The 20448-nt window shown below is 38.0% G+C and overlaps 2 protein-coding genes across 2 annotated transcripts in view; one reads left to right on the top strand and one right to left on the bottom strand.

Moving 5' to 3' along the window:
* Positions 1-18: 18 nt before the first annotated feature.
* On the bottom strand, positions 19-10203 carry rex1bd (required for excision 1-B domain containing). The gene is made up of 5 exons (XM_056256371.1): positions 10066-10203; positions 8158-8240; positions 937-1141; positions 354-442; positions 19-145 (listed from the first exon to the last, which is right to left on the bottom strand). The coding sequence occupies exons 1-5, from the start codon at positions 10066-10068 to the stop codon at positions 73-75; spliced, it is 453 nt and encodes a 150-aa protein (XP_056112346.1). The 5' UTR covers positions 10069-10203; the 3' UTR covers positions 19-72.
* A 1286-nt stretch (positions 10204-11489) lies between these two features.
* cpamd8 (C3 and PZP like alpha-2-macroglobulin domain containing 8) overlaps positions 11490-20448 on the top strand; it is a 36176-nt gene continuing 27217 nt past the window's right edge. Inside the window, exons 1-12 of the mRNA XM_056256360.1 lie at positions 11490-12002; positions 15505-15656; positions 16009-16031; positions 16105-16270; positions 16806-16858; positions 17261-17278; positions 17915-17969; positions 18155-18268; positions 18476-18560; positions 18641-18749; positions 19210-19437; positions 19544-19714. Of these exons, the coding sequence (XP_056112335.1) occupies positions 11914-12002; positions 15505-15656; positions 16009-16031; positions 16105-16270; positions 16806-16858; positions 17261-17278; positions 17915-17969; positions 18155-18268; positions 18476-18560; positions 18641-18749; positions 19210-19437; positions 19544-19714 (1263 nt within the window). The 5' untranslated portion in view covers positions 11490-11913. The remainder of the gene's footprint in view (positions 12003-15504; positions 15657-16008; positions 16032-16104; positions 16271-16805; positions 16859-17260; positions 17279-17914; positions 17970-18154; positions 18269-18475; positions 18561-18640; positions 18750-19209; positions 19438-19543; positions 19715-20448) is intronic.

Genomic DNA, 20448 nt, shown 5'->3' with positions numbered 1-20448 from the left:
GCGATTGATACCTTAGATGGAAAGTTCATAGAGGATCTGAATCCATCTCTGTCTCCTGAGACGGACTACATCTCACTCCGGCTCCTCCGAGTCATACTTGAAGTCTTGCAGAATCTCACTCAAAGCGGCCGTATTCTTTATTGTACTGACAGAGATGGAGCGAAACAGAAAGAGTATTTTTATTTGGATGTTTACAACAATAATAGGTTTTTATCATGAACTTGATATACAAAGTACATCAAAACCACCAGGATGAAACATTACTTAGTAATGTACTACACCTAACACTGGTTGCCAGTCTTTTTTTTTTTTCAATTTATTTGACATTTGTGTGTAGGAAACGTTGCACTTACTCCTGTTTGATCTCATGGACTTTCTCCTGGAAATCCTCATCTTCTGGGTGATCTTGGGCATTCTGCTTGGCCAACTGTAACTTAGCTGTCTGAAAAGACATCAATATAAATAAACATTAGGAATAGTACTTACAGAACTGATACATTCGGTTCAATACTATTTTAATTTTATGCAATAAATTTAGAGGAGCAGAATCATTTCAGTACATGCTAATTGGCTGACGCAGAAGTTGTGCAGGATAAAATGTTTTATCCTTAGTAAATATGCTTGACAGTGCACATCTTAGAATGGCTTCTTATGCATAAAAGATCAATACACTGACTGAAATGCTGTATCCCATGATGCAATGCACTCAACTTTCCATTTCCAAAGTGATGAATCAATTTCCAGCTATATTGTTTAATGTCTATGCTCACTCATTTTATCCGTCTGCCAAAAGTTACACAAATATGGAATTAAAAGCAAATTAGAATGATTTATTTATTGTTGAGATGATAACTGGATATCAAGCAGTGCACGTTTATATGTAGTATTAGCCAAAGTTTTTTTTTAAAACAATACAGTCTTGTGAAAAGTGCCCACCAGCTCTAGCTTTTCTTTCTCTTTAATCTGCAGTTTCTCAATGTGCTCTGAAAGGTCCGGCCGGTCGAAGTCTTGGTGCAGTTGCTCTTTAATCTTCAGAACTTCTTTGGAAATGCCACAGAATGCTTTGGTTATCTCATGTACCAGCTGTTTGTAGTGCTCGAAGTCATAGTGGGGCCCCGTCCTTAAATACGCCTCATGACCCCTGAGAACAACAACTGCATTACCTCAAAATACCCCTGATAGACAGACAGACAGACTGATAGATAGACAGACAGATATACAGTTGATAGATAGACAGACAGACAGACAGATATACTGTTGATAGACAGATAGACAGACAGACAGACAGACAGATAGATAGATATACTGTATACAGACAGACAGATAGATAGGTATACTGTTGATAGACAGACAGACAGATATACTGTTGATAGACAGACAGACAGATAGATATACTGTTGATAGACAGACAGACAGACAGACAGACAGACAGACAGACAGATAGATAGATAGATAGATAGATATACTGTATACAGACAGACAGATAGATAGATATACTGTTGATAGACAGTTGATAGACAGACAGACAGACTGATAGATAGATAGACAGACAGACAGATAGATAGATAGATATACTGTTGATAGACAGACAGACAGATAGATAGATAGATATACTCTTGATAGACAGACAGACAGACTGATAGATAGATAGACAGATAGATATACAGTTGATAGACAGACAGACAGACAGACTGATAGATAGATAGACAGACAGTTGATATACTGTTGATAGACAGACAGACAGATAGATAGATAGATAGATAGATAGATAGATATACTGTTGATAGACAGACAGACAGACAGACTGATAGATAGATAGACAGACAGACAATAGATATACAGTTGATAGACAGACAGACAGATAGATACACTGTTGATAGACAGACAGATAGATAGATAGATAGATATACTGTTGATAGCAGATAGACAGACAGATAGATATACTGTTGATAGACAGACAGATAGATAGATAGATAGATAGATAGATAGATAGATATACTGTTGATGACAGACACAGACAGACAGATAGATATACTGTTGATAGACAGATTGACAGACAGATAGATAGATATACTGTTGATAGACAGACAGATAGATATACTGTTGATAGACAGACAGACAGACTGATAGATAGACAGACAGATAGATATACAGTTGATAGACAGACAGACAGATAGATAGATATACTGTTGATAGACAGACAGACAGACAGACAGATAGATAGATAGATATACTGTTGATAGACAGACAGATAGATAGATAGATATACTGTTGATAGACAGACACAGACAGACAGATAGATATACTGTTGATAGACAGAATGACAGACAGATAGATAGATATACTGTTGATAGACAGACATATAGATATACTGTTGATAGACAGACAGACAGACAGATAGATAGATAGATAGATAGATAGACTGTTGATAGACAGACACAGACAGACAGATAGATATACTGTTGATAGACAGACAGACAGATAGATATACTGTTGATAGACAGATTGACAGGCAGACATATAGACAGATAGATATACTGTTGATAGACAGACAGATAGATATACTGTTGATAGACAGACAGACAGACAGACAGATAGGTAGATAGATAGACAGACAGATAGATATACAGTTGATAGACAGACAGACAGACTGATAGATAGATAGACAGACAGACAGATAGATAGATATACTGTTGATAGACAGACAGACAGATAGATAGATAGATATACTGTTGATAGACAGACAGATAGATAGATAGATAGATAGATATACAGTTGATAGACAGACAGACAGACTGATAGATAGATAGACAGACAGATAGATATACAGTTGATAGACAGACAGACAGATAGATATACTGTTGATAGACAGACAGACAGATAGATAGATAGATAGATAGATAGATAGATATACTGTTGATAGCAGATAGACAGACAGATAGATAGATATACTGTTGATAGACAGACAGATAGATAGATAGATAGATAGATATACTGTTGATAGACAGACACAGACAGACAGATAGATATACTGTTGATAGACAGATTGACAGACAGATAGATAGATATACTGTTGATAGACAGACAGATAGATATACTGTTGATAGACAGACAGACAGACAGACTGATAGATAGATAGATAGACAGACAGATAGATATACAGTTGATAGACAGACAGATAGATAGATATACTGTTGATAGACAGACAGACAGACTGATAAATAGATAGACAGACAGATAGATATACAGTTGATAGACAAGACAGATAGATAGATAGATATACTGTTGATAGCAGATAGACAGACAGATAGATAGATAGATATACTGTTGATAGACAGACAGATAGATAGATAGATAGATATACTGTTGATAGACAGACACAGACAGACAGATAGATATACTGTTGATAAACAGATTGACAGACAGATAGATAGATATACTGTTGATAGACAGACAGATAGATATACTGTTGATAGACAGACAGACAGACAGACAGACAGACAGACAGATAGATAGATAGATAGATAGTTGATAGACAGACACAGACAGACAGATAGATATACTGTTGATAGACAGACAGACAGATAGATATACTGTTGATAGACAGACAGACAGACAGACAGATAGATTGATAGATAGACTGTATACAGACAGACAGATAGATAGATATACTGTTGATAAGACAGACAGACAGACAGACAGACAGATAGATAGATAGATAGACAGATAGATATACAGTTGATAGACAGACAGACAGACAGACTGATAGATAGATAGACAGACAGACAGATAGATAGATAGATATACTGTTGATAGACAGACAGACAGACAGACAGATAGATAGATAGATAGATAGATAGATAGATAGATATACTGTTGATAGACAGACAGACAGACTGATAGATAGATAGACAGACAGATAGATATACAGTTGATAGACAGACAGACAGACAGACTGATAGATAGATAGACAGACAGTTGATATACTTTTGATAGACAGACAGACAGATAGATAGATAGATAGATAGATATACTGTTGATAGACAGACAGACAGACTGATAGATAGATAGACAGACAATAGATATACAGTTGATAGACAGACAGACAGATAGATATACTGTTGATAGACAGACAGATAGATAGATAGATATACTGTTGATAGCAGATAGACAGACAGATAGATATACAGTTGATAGACAGACAGACAGACAGACTGATAGATAGATAGACAGACAGTTGATATACTTTTGATAGACAGACAGACAGATAGATAGATAGATAGATAGATAGATATACTGTTGATAGACAGACAGACAGACTGATAGATAGATAGACAGACAATAGATATACAGTTGATAGACAGACAGACAGATAGATATACTGTTGATAGACAGACAGATAGATAGATATACTGTTGATAGCAGATAGACAGACAGATAGATAGATATACTGTTGATAGACAGACAGATAGATAGATAGATATACTGTTGATAGACAGACACAGACAGACAGATAGATATACTGTTGATAGACAGATTGACAGACAGATAGATAGATATACTGTTGATAGACAGACAGATAGATATACTGTTGATAGACAGACAGACAGACTGATAGATAGATAGACAGACAGATAGATATACAGTTGATAGACAGACAGACAGATAGATAGATATACTGTTGATAGACAGACAGATAGATAGATAGATAGATACACTCACCGGCCACTTTATTAGGTACACCTGTCCAACTGCTCGTTAACACTTAATTTCTAAGCAGCCAATCACATGGCGGCAACTCAGTGCATTTAGGCATGTAGACATGGTCAAGACAATCTCCTGCAGTTCAAACCGAGCATCAGTATGGGGAAGAAAGGTGATTTGAGTGACTTTGAACTTGGCATGATTGTTGGTGCCAGAAGGGCTGGTCTGAGTATTTCAGAAACTGCTAATCTACTGGGATTTTCACGCACAACCATCTCTAGGGTTTACAGAGAATGGTCCGAAAAAGAAAAAACATCCAGTGAGCGGCAGTTCTGTGGGCGGAAATGCCTTGTTGATGCCAGAGGTCAGAGGAGAATGGCCAGACTGGTTCGAGCTGATAGAAGGGCAACAGTGACTGAAATAACCACTCGTTACAACCGAGGTATGCAGCAAAGCATTTGTGAAGCCACAACACGCACAACCTTGAGGCGGATGGGCTACAACAGCAGAAGACTCCACCGGGTACCACTCATCTCCACTACAAATAGGAAAAAGAGGCTACAATTTGCAAGAGCTCACCAAAATTGAACAGTTGAAGACTGGAAAAATGTTGCCTGGTCTGATGAGTCTCGATTTCTGTTGAGACATTCAGATGTTAGAGTCAGAATTTGGCGTAAACAGAATGAGAACATGGAACCATCATGCCTTGTTACCACTGTGCAGGCTGGTGGTGGTGGTGTAATGGTGTGGGGGATGTTTTCCTGGCACACTTTAGGCCCCTTAGTGCCAATTGGGCATCGTTTAAATGCCACGGCCTACCTGAGCATTGTTTCTGACCATGTCCATCCCTTTATGGCCACCATGTACCCATCCTCTGATGGCTACTTCCACCATGTCACAAAGCTCTAATCATTTCAAATTGGTTTCTTGAACATGACAATGAGTTCACTGTACTAAAATGGCCTCCACAGTCACCAGATCTCAACCCAATAGAGCATCTTTGGGATGTGGTGGAACGGGAGATTCGCATCATGGATGTGCAGCCGACAAATCTGCGGCAACTGTGTGATGCCATCATGTCAATATGGACCAAACTCCCTGAGGAATGCTTCCAGCACCTTGTTGAATCTATGCCACGAAGAATTGAGGCAGTTCTGAAGGCAAAAGGGGGTCCAACCCGTTACTAGCATGGGGTACCTAATAAAGTGGCCGGTGAGTGTATACTGTTGATAGACAGACACAGACAGACAGATAGATATACTGTTGATAGACAGATTGACAGATAGATAGATAGATATACTGTTGATAGACAGACAGATAGATATACTGTTGATACATAGATAGATAGATAGATAGATAGATAGATAGATAGATAGATAGATAGATAGATAGATAGATAGATAGACTGTTGATAGACAGACACAGACAGACAGATAGATATACTGTTGATAGACAGACAGACAGATAGATATACTGTTGATAGACAGATTGACAGACAGACATATAGATAGATAGATATACTGTTGATAGACAGACAGATAGGCATACTGTTGATAGACAGACATACAGACAGACAGATAGGTAGATAGATAGATAGACAGACAGATAGATATACAGTTGATAGACAGACAGACAGACAGACTGATAGATAGACAGACAGACAGATAGATAGATAGATAGATAGATATACTGTTGATAGACAGACAGATAGATAGATAGATAGATAGATATACAGTTGATAGAAAGACAGACAGACTGATAGATAGATAGACAGACAGATAGATATACAGTTGATAGACAGACAGACAGCTAGATATACTGTTAATAGACAGACAGACAGATAGATAGATAGATATACTGTTGATAGCAGATAGACAGACAGATAGATAGATATACTGTTGATAGACAGACAGATAGATAGATAGATAGATAGATATACTGTTGATAGACAGACACAGACAGACAGATAGATATACTGTTGATAGACAGATTGACAGACAGATAGATAGATATACTGTTGATAGACAGACAGATAGATATACTGTTGATAGACAGACAGACAGACTGATAGATAGATAGACAGACAGATAGATATACAGTTGATAGACAGACAGACAGATAGATATACTGTTGATAGACAGACAGACAGACTGATAGATAGATAGACAGACAGATATACAGTTGATAGACAGACAGATAGATAGATAGATATACTGTTGATAGCAGATAGACAGACAGATAGATAGATAGATATACTGTTGATAGACAGACAGATAGATAGATAGATAGATAGATAGATAGATATACTGTTGATAGACAGACACAGACAGACAGATAGATATACAGTTGATAGACAGACAGACAGACAGACTGATAGATAGACAGACAGACAGACAGACAGATAGATAGATAGATAGATAGATAGATAGATAGATAGATAGATAGATAGATAGATAGATAGATAGATATACTGTTGATAGACAGACAGATAGATAGATAGATAGATATACAGTTGATAGAAAGACAGACAGACTGATAGATAGATAGACAGACAGATAGATATACAGTTGATAGACAGACAGACAGCTAGATATACTGTTAATAGACAGACAGACAGATAGATAGATAGATATACTGTTGATAGCAGATAGACAGACAGATAGATAGATATACTGTTGATAGACAGACAGATAGATAGATAGATAGATAGATATACTGTTGATAGACAGACACAGACAGACAGATAGATATACTGTTGATAGACAGATTGACAGACAGATAGATAGATATACTGTTGATAGACAGACAGATAGATATACTGTTGATAGACAGACAGACAGACTGATAGATAGATAGACAGACAGATAGATATACAGTTGATAGACAGACAGACAGATAGATATACTGTTGATAGACAGACAGACAGACTGATAGATAGATAGACAGACAGATATACAGTTGATAGACAGACAGATAGATAGATAGATATACTGTTGATAGCAGATAGACAGACAGATAGATAGATAGATATACTGTTGATAGACAGACAGATAGATAGATAGATAGATAGATATACAGTTGATAGACAGACAGACAGATAGATATACTGTTGATAGACAGACAGACAGACAGATAGATATACTGTTGATAGACAGATTGACAGACAGATAGATAGATATACTGTTGATAGACAGACAGATAGATATACTGTTGATAGACAGACAGACAGACAGACAGACAGATAGATAGATAGATAGATAGATAGACTGTTGATAGACAGACACAGACAGACAGATATACTGTTGATAGACAGACAGACAGACAGATAGATATACTGTTGATAGACAGACAGATAGATATACTGTTGATAGACAGACAGACAGACAGACAGACAGACAGACAGACAGACAGATAGATAGATAGATAGATAGATAGATAGATAGATAGACTGACTCCTCAAATAGTTTGTATGCCTCCACACGCTCAGCTTGAAGAACATAAAATCTTCTGACCAAATTTTTTAAATCTGTAGGTGCCTTTAAAAAATGAAAGATGCATAATAAAGTTAGAACAGACACAACTCACAAACATCAAAAAGACTTTAAGAAGAATATAAATCCCTTATTATATATATATATATATAGGCCATTAAACTGAATTGGTTCAGAGTTGAAAACATCTTGAATTATTTATTTTTTTCCACAAATTTTGTATGTATGCAAATTGTATAATATCCAAGGAACACATTTCTAGTAATTGTGCAGTTAATTCTCATATTGTATTCATTTATATTTCAGAAAGTTTGGGAATATTTTTCCTCGCCCCAAATCTGTCCCTACCGAAACAATAATAAATAATAAAATAAGAAGGCTTATATTGACCTATTAAGATTTTGTTTGCATCTACCTTGTAAATAATTTTTTTTTTTGCTATTTTATTAAAAAGTTTTCACAGGTAAATCAATAACAATTACAATTTTAACAATATTTTAAGTGCAATTTATGAGATTTGTTGTATTTTGAATCCAATCTTTCTTTGTAAAAGTCAAAGTTTATCATAATGATTTCTAAGTTAAGGATTCGTTAGTTTGGATATACATCGAACACCATAATAATATCTTAGTTGATAATTCAATATACTTTCTTTTGATAAAACATCCCATGTTTCGGTAGTGACAGTAATGTTTTGGTCGCGACCACATCACATTACAGAATTTTAAGTCACATACTAAAACACTAATGATTTGCATAATAAAAAAAATACTAAAACACTAATGATTTGCATAACTGTACTTTCATTTTTTAAAATCTTTTCTAAAAAACGATCATGTCTTCCCTTTTGTCACTACCAAAACAATTGTCACATCTGAAACTTTACCATGCACGTTTCGGTCGTGACTGTTTCGGTACGGTAGTGACAATTTTAGATACTTTTGAGCTCAAAGATGCTAATCAGCACATGGTTGGCTAGCACAGTTCTGAAAAAGTTGCACACACACAAAAACTACATTTTATGGAATAACACCCAAAGAAGTTCGCTTAATTGCAGAAAAAGGTGTTTGGTAGTGACATTCCTTAAAGTTACACACGGATTTTCAGACTTTTTAACACATTTACCTCAAAATGAAGGGCCCTATAACTACTCACTATGTAACTATGAGAGAGAGACACAGGAATATTAAAAAAACCAAAAAAAAAACCAATGGGCTAAAACATACACTGTATCAGAAGTGACATAAAAATGTGGCATACGTTTTTTTAACATAAAGTTTCATGATTTACAAAGAAAATATAAAATAAATATTTTTTTAAATCAAATATATATATAAATAAACATGGAAAATTGCAAAAATTATTTCAATATAATTTTCATAAGTTGAAATTTAGGAGTTAGGATTCAGGACAGCCACCTCCCAAATGAAAGTACCCAATAAATTATGATTTTATTATATATATTAAGCTTACTGATATTTTAAATATTTTTGTGGGATTCAATAGATTTTTTTTTGGTTGTGGGACAGTTTGAACCAATTCTGTAGAATGGCCAATATATCTATATATATAATATCTATATGTGTGTGTGTGTGTGTGTGTGTGTGTGTACCATATTACCATGGTAAATCTTCAAAACATGGTAATAATCAGTGATATAATTAGAATGTATTTATATACAGTATGTTGTAGTATTCATTTGTTAATACAAACTTTAATATTAATTTATTTACATGTAATATTCGTCTTCTGAACATACATTTGTTTCTGTATAGACTAGCGTTAGCAATTTCACGACTGTGTATATTTCTGGTCATTTCCTATTCCTGAATCTGATTATATGATACAGGCTGAATATTCAATAACTTACCATGATGCTGAAACTGCTTTGAGTGTTTTCGTTGCTTAGCTGAGATATCTAATCTACTCTCTCGCGCAACATGTGTATCGTCTCGTCTAGTCACGCTGTGGCATCACTTCCTGTTTAGGTTCGCGGACGACAACGTCATCAAGTGACGTAGCCGCGATGCTGGCGTACTGGGCCATAAAACTGAAAACGTATTATTTTGATATGTGGTTAATTTTAACTTGTCATATGTACACTCCTATTTATTTTCCTTTCTTTCTTATTTTTATTTAAGTACCATTTTTTCTTTCCTTTTTTTACATTATTGTGTTGTTACCCATTTGGTTTATGACTTTTAGCACAATGTAGCCTACTAATTCTGTCATCATTTACTCACCCTTAAGTTGCTCCAAACCTGTATTAATTTCTTTGTTATGTGGAACATAAAAGAAGATATTTGTAGAAGATGTTTGCAGGGTTCTCAAGTTTTGTCAAAAGCTTGGAGTGAGATCACATGCGGTTAGGGGAGGAGCCCCAACGGAGCCCCGCCCCCACCCCCCAATTTTACCCAACCAGCACAAATTGAAATTATAACAATTGGTAAATCTGATAAATGACAGAGCAATTCATCACATCAAATATACTCTTTAATGTTATATTTCAAAATTAAAAATATACAAAAATTACAAAAATATAACATATTGCTCCAAACAGTTTGGAAAAACAAATCTTTTTGCATTTTGAATGTGTCTAGTCGAAATGGTATAATGATTTATTGTGTGGTGGGACATTGTGAACAAATGGACATATTAGAGTATTAAGGTGTGTGTGTGTGTGTGTGTGTGTGTGTGTGTGTGTGTGTGTGTGTGTGTGTGTGTGTGTGTGTGTGTGTGTGTGTACAAGAGTACACACTCCAGCTTATGAGGGTGAGTAAATGACTATAAATGTATATTTATAAAAGTATATTTAAAATTCTATTTGTTATGCACAATAGTCTATATATTTCTTCTCCGTGTTAAATCCATTTAATAGATATTTATGTTCTAAAATAGGAAATTGAATACCGTTTTTTCATTGGGCCTATATAAAAAATACACAAAACGGTACATCAACACAAAAGCTCATTTTAAATGTCTAGTGCTAAAGCGCCACTAGGGGGCCCCGATGTCCTATATTTTCCCACCATTAATGTGCTTGCTTCCATATTAAAACGAATTCACGTCAGGTTAAAGTTTTACATTTTAACTACAGACTTTTTTATGTAAATAAATAGATATTTAAGATCTTTAATTTTATAATTATATTTATCACAGGCATCAAATAAATTTAACATTACACGACTAAAACGTTCGGATCTTTTCAGTCTCATTCAATCGGACCTGTAAAGCTTCCAATCCGCGTTGAGGGACAGTGCAGTCTTGTCTCTACTAGCTCAGAGGGGCTCTGTTTGTTAGACTTGTTCTGACACACCACTGAATGAGACAAAAGCCTGGAGAGTTCAAAGGGGCAAAAGCAGCCTGCCCTGTTACATTAGGCTGTGGAGCTCAGCTCAATGGATCTGATGTGCACTAAATACCGTGCTACACAAGGGGTGGGGTGGATGGAGATAAGTTTTAATGCTGAAATATGAGCAATCGGAACTAAGGCGGATAAATAAGGCACGCCAAGAGGGATTGTCTTTACGCGTGGAGAGGAGTTCAAAAATCAGTTCCACGGACACAACACTGGGAATTGGAATAAAAACGCAGCACGCGCTCCACCGGAGGCTCGTGCTTTCCCCTCGTGGATGCTTAAGTTTGCACTCGAAATAGTAATTATATATTTGTGGAATATACGTATTGTGGACTCATTTCAAAACAAACGAGGGACAAAATGAGAGTGTTGCATGTGCACCACAATTCCTGGACTCTGTGGACTGTGTTCATGTGTGTTATGAGTGGAGTTCATTCACAAGAAAGACAGTAAGTATGTTTGTAGCGCTATTTGATGGATGATATAAACCGCTTTTTCATTTCAAGCATGCATGTTTTGATAAGACTTCAGTCAGGTGATAACTCACCAGTATGATTCGGATTGTCGCGCGCATGTGGAAATGTTTGTGCATCAACAACAAATAAACTCAGCAGCACAGCTGTTTATGTGTGTGGACGTTACAAACAAATTACATATAACCCGTTACAAAAATGTTCATGGTCACCATAGTTGTTACCAAAATACTATAGTCACTGCATTTACTAGTATAACACACCGTGGTAAACTAATATGGGATCCTCTTCAAGGAAGCTTTCTTGTACTTACCTAGATACTAGAGTTTTGGGTAACTTTTTATTTTACAGTGTCCTTGTTACATAATGTTATATGTACTTGGCATAGTAATAACAGTAAATTATGCATAATTACATGCAACTAACCCTCAACCAAACCCTAATCCTACCATAACCCTATAGTAAGGACATGTTAATTAATATTACTCAGTACTTAAATATATAATTACACTGTAACACTTGACACCTTAAAATAAACAGTAACAGAGTTTTGTTGTAACAGTAACTGCTGTTTTGATAGAAACTAAGGTTGCCATGGGACATTTTTGTCAACTCCCAAGTGATGTTCTTTCAAAACAGGTCATAGTTATGTTTTATACATTGCAGGCATTTAAAGTTGGTTATGTCATTGTCTTCATTCCCACTATTAGTATAATTAAGAAGTAGTTCACTCCATTATCAGCTTCAATGCTGCCTTGCTGTACTGATCTTTACATTAGACCCAGTTTATTCTACTCAAATTCTTCTGAGGAACAACCTTCAGAACAAACTTCAGTTCACTTTCCCAAGGCTATATTAGAAGATTGTGGTCTATATACCTATAAAGATTATTCAGTGGTTGAGCAAAGCATATTTATCTTGTCAGGAAACGTTTTCATTGTATGGTTCTTGGGTCTACTTGGTTATTTGGATAAAGCTGTTGATGATTGTGATTTTTGCCAAGTTGGTTGTTCATTTTTATTAGTCCTGGAACCAGATTTCTGTAACAATCCGCATAACCATATAAGTTCTCAGCAACTACCAAGTCCCAAGCATAATTCTAACCCTAAACTTAAGTCAAATGATTGGTTGACAGGAATGTTGTTGGGTTAATTGACCCAGAAACTACAGAAGTCCACAAACTTCTTCATCCTTCATACCAGGGTTGGGCAGAGCTTAGTGCCAGTGTCTGTACCTGTTACACGTGGTTGTGCCAAGTATTTCGAACACCAGAGAAAGAGGTCAAAAACCAGCTTGACCTCTTTGACAAAGAGCTACATTCTCTCGAGTCAGCCTGTGGCTGTTCTTTCCCTCAACAAGAGAGTGCTATCATGTAAACACTGAATAGGTCTATGCCCACCGCACACATGAGACCATTGTAAGATAGGAAGGTGAGGATCAAATGCAGTCAATTCCGCATAGATGCCTTGGAAGGGATTTTCTCATGCCTTGAGACTTAAATTGCCTCTGGCCTCGCTGAACCGTAATGCCAATCACCTGATATCTCACACTCAGGCAGGCTATTAAACTCAAGGACACTGAGTTACCCGGGTTTATTTGGGCATGTAATGGGTCAGAGTCACCTTCCCAATGTTTCTCATCATTTAAGGTCACTTGAACCAAATTTGCAGTAGTCTAGACAATTTGGATTCAGAAGAGATGAATTAGGTTAATGTCGCTTAATTGTGTAATAATGTTCCCCTACACTTGTCATGATGTGTGTTTGAAAAAAGCCCTAATAGTTTTTATTACATTGACCCCTAAAATTGGATTTGTGAAGCCCTGTGACTTTTTTTCTTAGAGAAAAGGCCTACACATCAAACATCGAAAGAAATCACCAACAAATGGTCTAATCATTGCAGAGATTGAAACTAATATTTGTCAGATTGAACTAAGAATGTACTAAAAGTGGTGGACTCACACTGCTTTCAAAGGCAATGTTTCTATTTAATATATTCTTTAAATAGTCTTTTCTAGCTCAGAATATGCGGCAAAACAAGTGTGTCTGAAATTGCCCCCGATACCCTCATTCACTATTATTAGTTTACTAATATAGTCCACTTAAAGGGTTAGTTCATCCAAAAATGAAAATTATTCCATAATTTACACTCCCTCAAGACATCCTAGGTGTATAGGACATTCTTCTTTCAGCCATTTTGAATCCCAAAAAAGCGTATTCAATTTCATCCATCATAAAAGTAATCCATACGGCTTCAGTGGGTTAATAAAGGCCTTCTGAAGCGAACCGATGCGTTGTTGTAAGAAAAATATCCATATTTATAACTTTATAAACTATAATCACTGGCTTCCGGTAACGGTCGTACATGAGTCTAGTTCCGGCGGAAAAAAAAGTGAACTCTAAACTAACCCTTTAAAGAAGTTGAAAATAAGTTGGTGAATTCAGACACAAAGTGCTCCAAAATAGCTTCCACTTTTGTTTGTGATTTCTGTTTAATAGTAATAAACGCAGTGCTCATCTGGTAAGCTCCAATAGTTATGATTAATGAAACTAGAAACTGAGGGGGGGAAAACACGGAAGTGACTATAACCGGAAGAGTCCATTCTCTAGCCGCTGAGTTTACTGTACATTGTTTGTACATTTTGTTTTTGCAGTGCAGTGGGATTAAATGAGTGCACTCTTAAGGCTGATTTATACTTCTGCGTCGGACCAACGCCGGAGCCTCTACGCTATAGACTACGCGTTGGTTTTAATTTATACTTCTGCGTCGTTGTCCGCGTCGATGCACGCAGAGGGAACATGTTAAACCCGAGGGAGCGGTTCCGGCAGACCAATCACAGCGCTTGCGTCCGCGTAGAATTGACGCTTTGTTACATTTTTGGAGAGGTGCACGTCAGGGTACGCCGAAGGGTACGCGCGCTACACACAGCCTACGACGTAGCTACGGCGGGAGGTCGACGCAGAAGTATAAATTGGGCTTAAGGGGTGAGACACACACAACCCAGGTCATGGTCCTGCAAGTTCCGTTAGGAGCCCCTTGCCGTCCCTAGTCCCTTTTTGTAATTTAAGCCACAAGGCGAATTTGACAAATAAGGAAACATTTGGTAGACTAAATTGGGTAGTCATGACTCATGGCCCTAATGATCAGCCCTGGCGACGAATATTCACCTTACGGACGAATTAAAAAACGTACTATTGTTCTGAAATGTGTTATTTCGAGATCAGTCATAAGGTTCCGCCATTCTCATAACATCTAACTTGGGCAACAAAGAATCACAAAACACTTGCCAGTTTATGTTTAAACATGATATTTGTTTTATGTTTTCCCAAGTGGTAAGGTTCGGGATGCTTGTTTGCTTGATTTGTGTGCCCTATGATGTGGGATTCAGATGTACGCTCTAGTCTAGACTAAACAAAGTGTTAGCATAATTGCTACCTGGAGTCTTGTGGTAGAAGTCTCTCCCGTCCTTTGATTCACAGGGGTTACCTGATTGCCGCGCCATCTGTGTTCCGTGCCGGTGTGGAAGAGGCCGTGAGCGTGACCATCTTCAATGCAGTAGAAGACACACGAGTGCAACTGCAGCTCAGCGTTAAGGGCGAGATCGTGGCACATAGCCATGGCACTGTACGAGGTGAGGGTTACGTTGGGGAATTTACTTGCTTGCTCAATTTAGCATCTAAACGTAACGTCTGTGGTGCCAAGAGCTTGGGTCTTAAATATGTCATTTAAATTTTAACAACTAAAGTATAGTTTTCACCATGAAAAAAACAAACAAACATACCAAGAGCTTCTTTTGCAATATCTTGACGTACCAAAGGTGAATTCCCTTGGTTCAATACTTAAGCCTCATTTTCATTTGTGAGAAATTATATATGGCTTAAGGTTTTGTTCAATAAAGCCCCTTATATATCACAATAAATTCATGTTTTGATTCAGAAATCTGTGCTTGTGCAGGTTTCACTTAATTTTTTTTCTCATTTCAGATAAAGCCACCATCAAAATAAAGGTGAGCAAATCACATCAGCCAATTCTTCTGAGCTTAGTGTGACATTTATGCCTAATAACCACAATGTTCCCAGGTGCCATCAGATCTCAGAGGACAGGCACATCTGAAGGTTTGGGGGAACCGTCAGCTCAATGAGGGTGGCTACATCTTTCACAACCACACCACTGTGACGGTGGACAGCAAAGGCTCAACTGTTTTCATCCAGACTGACAAGCCAGTTTATAAGCCCCTGCAGAAAGGTCTCTACATTCACCTAACACAAATGGGTTACTTATGACACTAACTGTGTTTGTAATGCTAAATATCTCAATGCAGTCGATCCTGGCTATGTTACTGTCGTACTACATACTATACACTGTATACTTCCTAAAAATAATATGTGCATATATTATGCTGTGGTAAACATTCCAAACACTGCTTTCACATGGCACCTGCACAATTTCAAATTGTGCCAAAACTCTTATGTTTCAAAAACTTCAAAAATCGTTCAAAAACGATATTTCTTCCAATGCATGCATGACAATAGAAATGAAAGGATTGAGTGTATTGCGGGATACAGTATTTTACGAAGTATGGTTTGCTGTATACAGCAGAATTTGAGTGTTTTGTATTTTGTGCATACAGAAAATGTGCATATTTTACATCCTGCATGCTGCAAAAATAGCATAGAAATTAGCATGCTATTCCGAGCTTGGTCGGTGTCACAAATAGCTTTGAGAAAGAAGCAAGTTGAATTTGAATTAATTTCTGTTTGTTTCTTTCTCTCCCCTCTAGTTCTTATAAATGTCTATGCTGTCACGCCAAACCTAAGGCCAACCAATGAAAAGGTAAAGTCCTGAAATGACATGCTAAATTACGCTTTGTAGTAGAGGAGCATTGTCCTTTTTAGCACTAACAACATTTATTTAGTGTCTAAAGGCTTATCCTGCAAGCATTTCCAGAAAGGGGCAAAAGGTAGCTTAGCTGTATGCCCCTCATACACAAACAAACATGCAAATTACAGAAACACATTCACCAGAGCCAAGTTGAAATCAAGCTTTTTTCCAAAAGCGGCTCCAGCTGTAATGTGTGGACAGCATCTTTTTTGAAAATTGCTAAAGGTTGGCCGCTGGTAAAACTTCTCTCAGATGCAGGATTGATTGAAATCTTGATGGGGCTAATGTAGCTGTAGTTATGTGTTATATGTGTCGTCCTCATCCCTCTAATCACTTCCTTGTTTTGTTTTACAGATTGACGCTTACATAGTGGTGAGTGGAGCCCATGGGGTGGACACTGCTGTGGTTGGAGTGTTTCTTTCCCAGCAGGGTCCATGTTGCACAGCTATAGAGCTTGACAACTGGTCGCCGGTGTTGGGTTCGACCCTGGAGCAGACGCTTGTGGGCGACTAGAGAGATAAAAGAGAGCGAGTCTTCCTGGGGCATTTCCCCCCGCTGCTCTGTGCTTAGCTTCCATCTTTTTCCCACATGCTGCTTGGTCTTTGAAGCGTCTCTGGGGCAAACACTGTTGCTTAGTTCCAGAAAATTCTTCTGAAAGCTGTGCAAATGGCCAAAGGGGGAGCAGAAAAAATGTTTGCTATGTATACGATGCTTCATGTTTATGTTAGTTTGGCACCGTCGGCCTCTGGCTCTCGCTGGAGGAAGTTTCAGTTGGGGTGTGTGTAGTTTTGTCTTGATTGACGGGCTCCTGGAGTGTTGGCCCTTTGAGTCAGGGCAAGGTCAGTTTGTTTAAAAGCATCATTGGATTTGAAACGTGTTTTCTTAAGCTTGTTTCTTTGCTGCCTTTTTACGAGTGTAAAGTGGCCTCCAGATTTAAGCCAAGCAAATAAGTAAGAAAAAGACTATTTTAACCACATAGCGTTGAAGATTACCACTTTGTTTACCCAGGACCCCAGAGGATCACGCATTGTCCATTGGAAAGATCTGAAGTCTGTTTGTTGTGGTAAGAACTCTTACTGTCTTGTTCCTATGGCTGTAATCAGGCTGTTGTATTTTGTTATCATGTTGTAATCATTGCATCACACTGTAAAACTTTAGTGTATGACAGACAGTCATGATACATAATAAGCTTTGATCGCTATGATATATTTATAGTGCTGATATTTTAATGTCACTATTGTCTCTTAGGAATTGTCAATATGAGCTTTCCACTATCAGACCAACCAGTCTTTGGGGAATGGTTAGTTTTCATGGAGATGCAAGGCCACACGTACAACAAGTCATTTGAGGTGCAAAAGTATGGTAAGCAGTGTTGATCCTTTTACAAGAAAAGATTTAGATAATTGTAACACAACATCGTAAATAGTCTCTAAAAGATGGAGAATCAATAAAATTCTGTAAAGCATGAATTCAAAAAATGCTATTATTTGACTAAATTTGCAGTTTCAGTCAGAGTAAAATGGATAGAAATTAATGAATATGATTGATTTTGGTCTTCTTCTTGAACAGTCATGCCCAAGTTTGAGCTCATCATTGAACCCCCTCCCTACATCCGAGACCTCAATTCATGTGAACAGGTCACAGTCAAGGCAAGGTAAGAGGAATCTACCTGTCATCTTAAACAAGTAGTTTTGCAATGGCTTCTAATATCTCAATAACCCTGCCATCTCCCAGGTACACCTTTGGAAAGCCAGTGTCAGGCAAATTAACAGTTAATATGACAATCAATGGAGTAGGCTACTACAGACATGAAGTTGGCCACCCGGTGGTGAAATCAATGGAGGTGAGCACATAATAAAGTATTTCCCTGATGAAAAGACCAGTACACTTAACTTGCTCAAACAGTAAAACTTCTTTGGTTGACCACCTTTAACAGCAAAGTTTTGCAAATATAGCTGCACTGGTCTACCAGTGCCTTGTTTTAAATGCAAGTTGGGGTCATATAGACTGTCGACCAGTTGTCCACTATGAAGTCCAAACCAGTGCAAGCTCTGCAAAAGGGCACGTTGCTTGCATATGTTATCCACCAAGGCGTAATGGCACAACTCCTTGAGATAGCTTCCACTCTTGTGGACTTCATGGACAAGACTGCAAGTCGAGATCAAAAGCATCAGTTAAGACGTGGGCTGGGTAGACTAGTACCTAACCAGCATTAATCAACTTGTTCAAGTTAGTCTTTTAAACGGAGTCCAATAGACCAAAAGGAGCAACTCTCTGTAACCAGTTTCTTTTCTTTTACATAGATCAAAGGCTCAGCCACTTTCAGCCTCTGTGTAAAGGACATGATGCCCTTAGAAGTTACAGACCATTTCCGAGGCACAGTGAACATGTGGGTGACAGTGAGCAGTGTGGACGGTGGGCGGCAGACCATATTTGACGATTCTACGCCAGTCCACAAGCAACTTATTGACATCAAGTACTCCAAAGATACTCGCAAGCAGTTCAAACCTGGTCTGCCCTACAAGGGGATGGTGAGAGGAGAATCAGTCTTCTGTTGGAAAGCAGATAATGTTTCCTTTTATCCTTTTTACTAATCAATCCTAATTTGGAATGATCGTTTTTCACCACTGACCCCAGATTGAGGTGACCTATCCGGACGGGAGCCCAGCGGAAGGAGTGCAAGTGCGGGTTAAGGCCGAACTCACCCTGAAGGACAACGTCTACACCAGCGAACTGGTCTCACGCAATGGCAAAGCCACTTTCGAGATCCCCTCCATCCCCACGGCTGCCCAGTACGTCTGGCTGGAGGTCAGTGGGAGGGATGTGGAGATGTAGCGGAAACTTCTTTTGAAGGTGGTTTAACCTGGTGCAGGGGTAGCCAACCCTGCTACTGGAGAGCTACCTTGCTGCAGACTTTAGTACCAACTCTGCTCCAACAGACCTGCCTGTGATTGTCAAGTAATCTTGAACACCTTTAATAGCTGGTGTAAGTGTATTGGATTAGGGTTGAAGCTAAACTCTGCAGGTTTTTAGCCCTCCAGGAGCAGGGTTGGCTACCCCTAACCTAGTGATTAAGGGGGTATGATAGTACTAACCCTGAAAAGTTGTAGGTTCAAACCCTGCAAAGGGTGATGCATGACTATTACCATTGTTCAGGAAGGTTGCTCAAGTGCTAATGGGACTATGCCTCTAATGTCACTTTCACACTAGGGGCCCTATCTTGCACCCAGCGCAATTGACTTTGTACACCGACGCATGTATCATTCGTATTTTGCACCCGTGCAAAGCGGACTTTTCCCTCCACAGACGCACGCCGGCAAACTAGGGAATGAACTTGCGCTCCCTGGGCGGTTCAGCGCAAAAAAGGAGGCGCGTTCCGGCGCAAACAATCCCTGGTGCTATTTTGCAGTTCCAGAAAACAATTGCGCCACTGACCAGAAAAAACCTAGTCTAAAGTCAGTGGCGCGTTGCGCATACATTCTGATGCTGATGCGCGTACAAAATAGATGCTATTTTAAGCGCGCATGCTTGGCCATAATACA

The sequence above is a fragment of the Rhinichthys klamathensis genome, unplaced genomic scaffold (assembly GCF_029890125.1).
Source record: "Rhinichthys klamathensis goyatoka isolate OS25496 unplaced genomic scaffold, OSU_Roscu_1.1 h1tg000127l_1, whole genome shotgun sequence".
NCBI lineage: Eukaryota > Metazoa > Chordata > Actinopteri > Cypriniformes > Leuciscidae > Rhinichthys > Rhinichthys klamathensis.
This window is presented reverse-complemented; position numbering and strand designations above follow the sequence as displayed.

Bases quoted from the DNA above. Each gene is read 5' to 3' on its own strand.
- rex1bd (XM_056256371.1), bottom strand. The intron at 1,142-8,157 runs GTCAGTCTATCT...TGTTGTTCTCAG, and splicing joins GCATACAAACTATTTGAGGA to GGGTCATGAGGCGTATTTAA. The intron at 146-353 runs GTAAGTGCAACG...CATCTCTGTCAG, and splicing joins GTCCATGAGATCAAACAGGA to TACAATAAAGAATACGGCCG.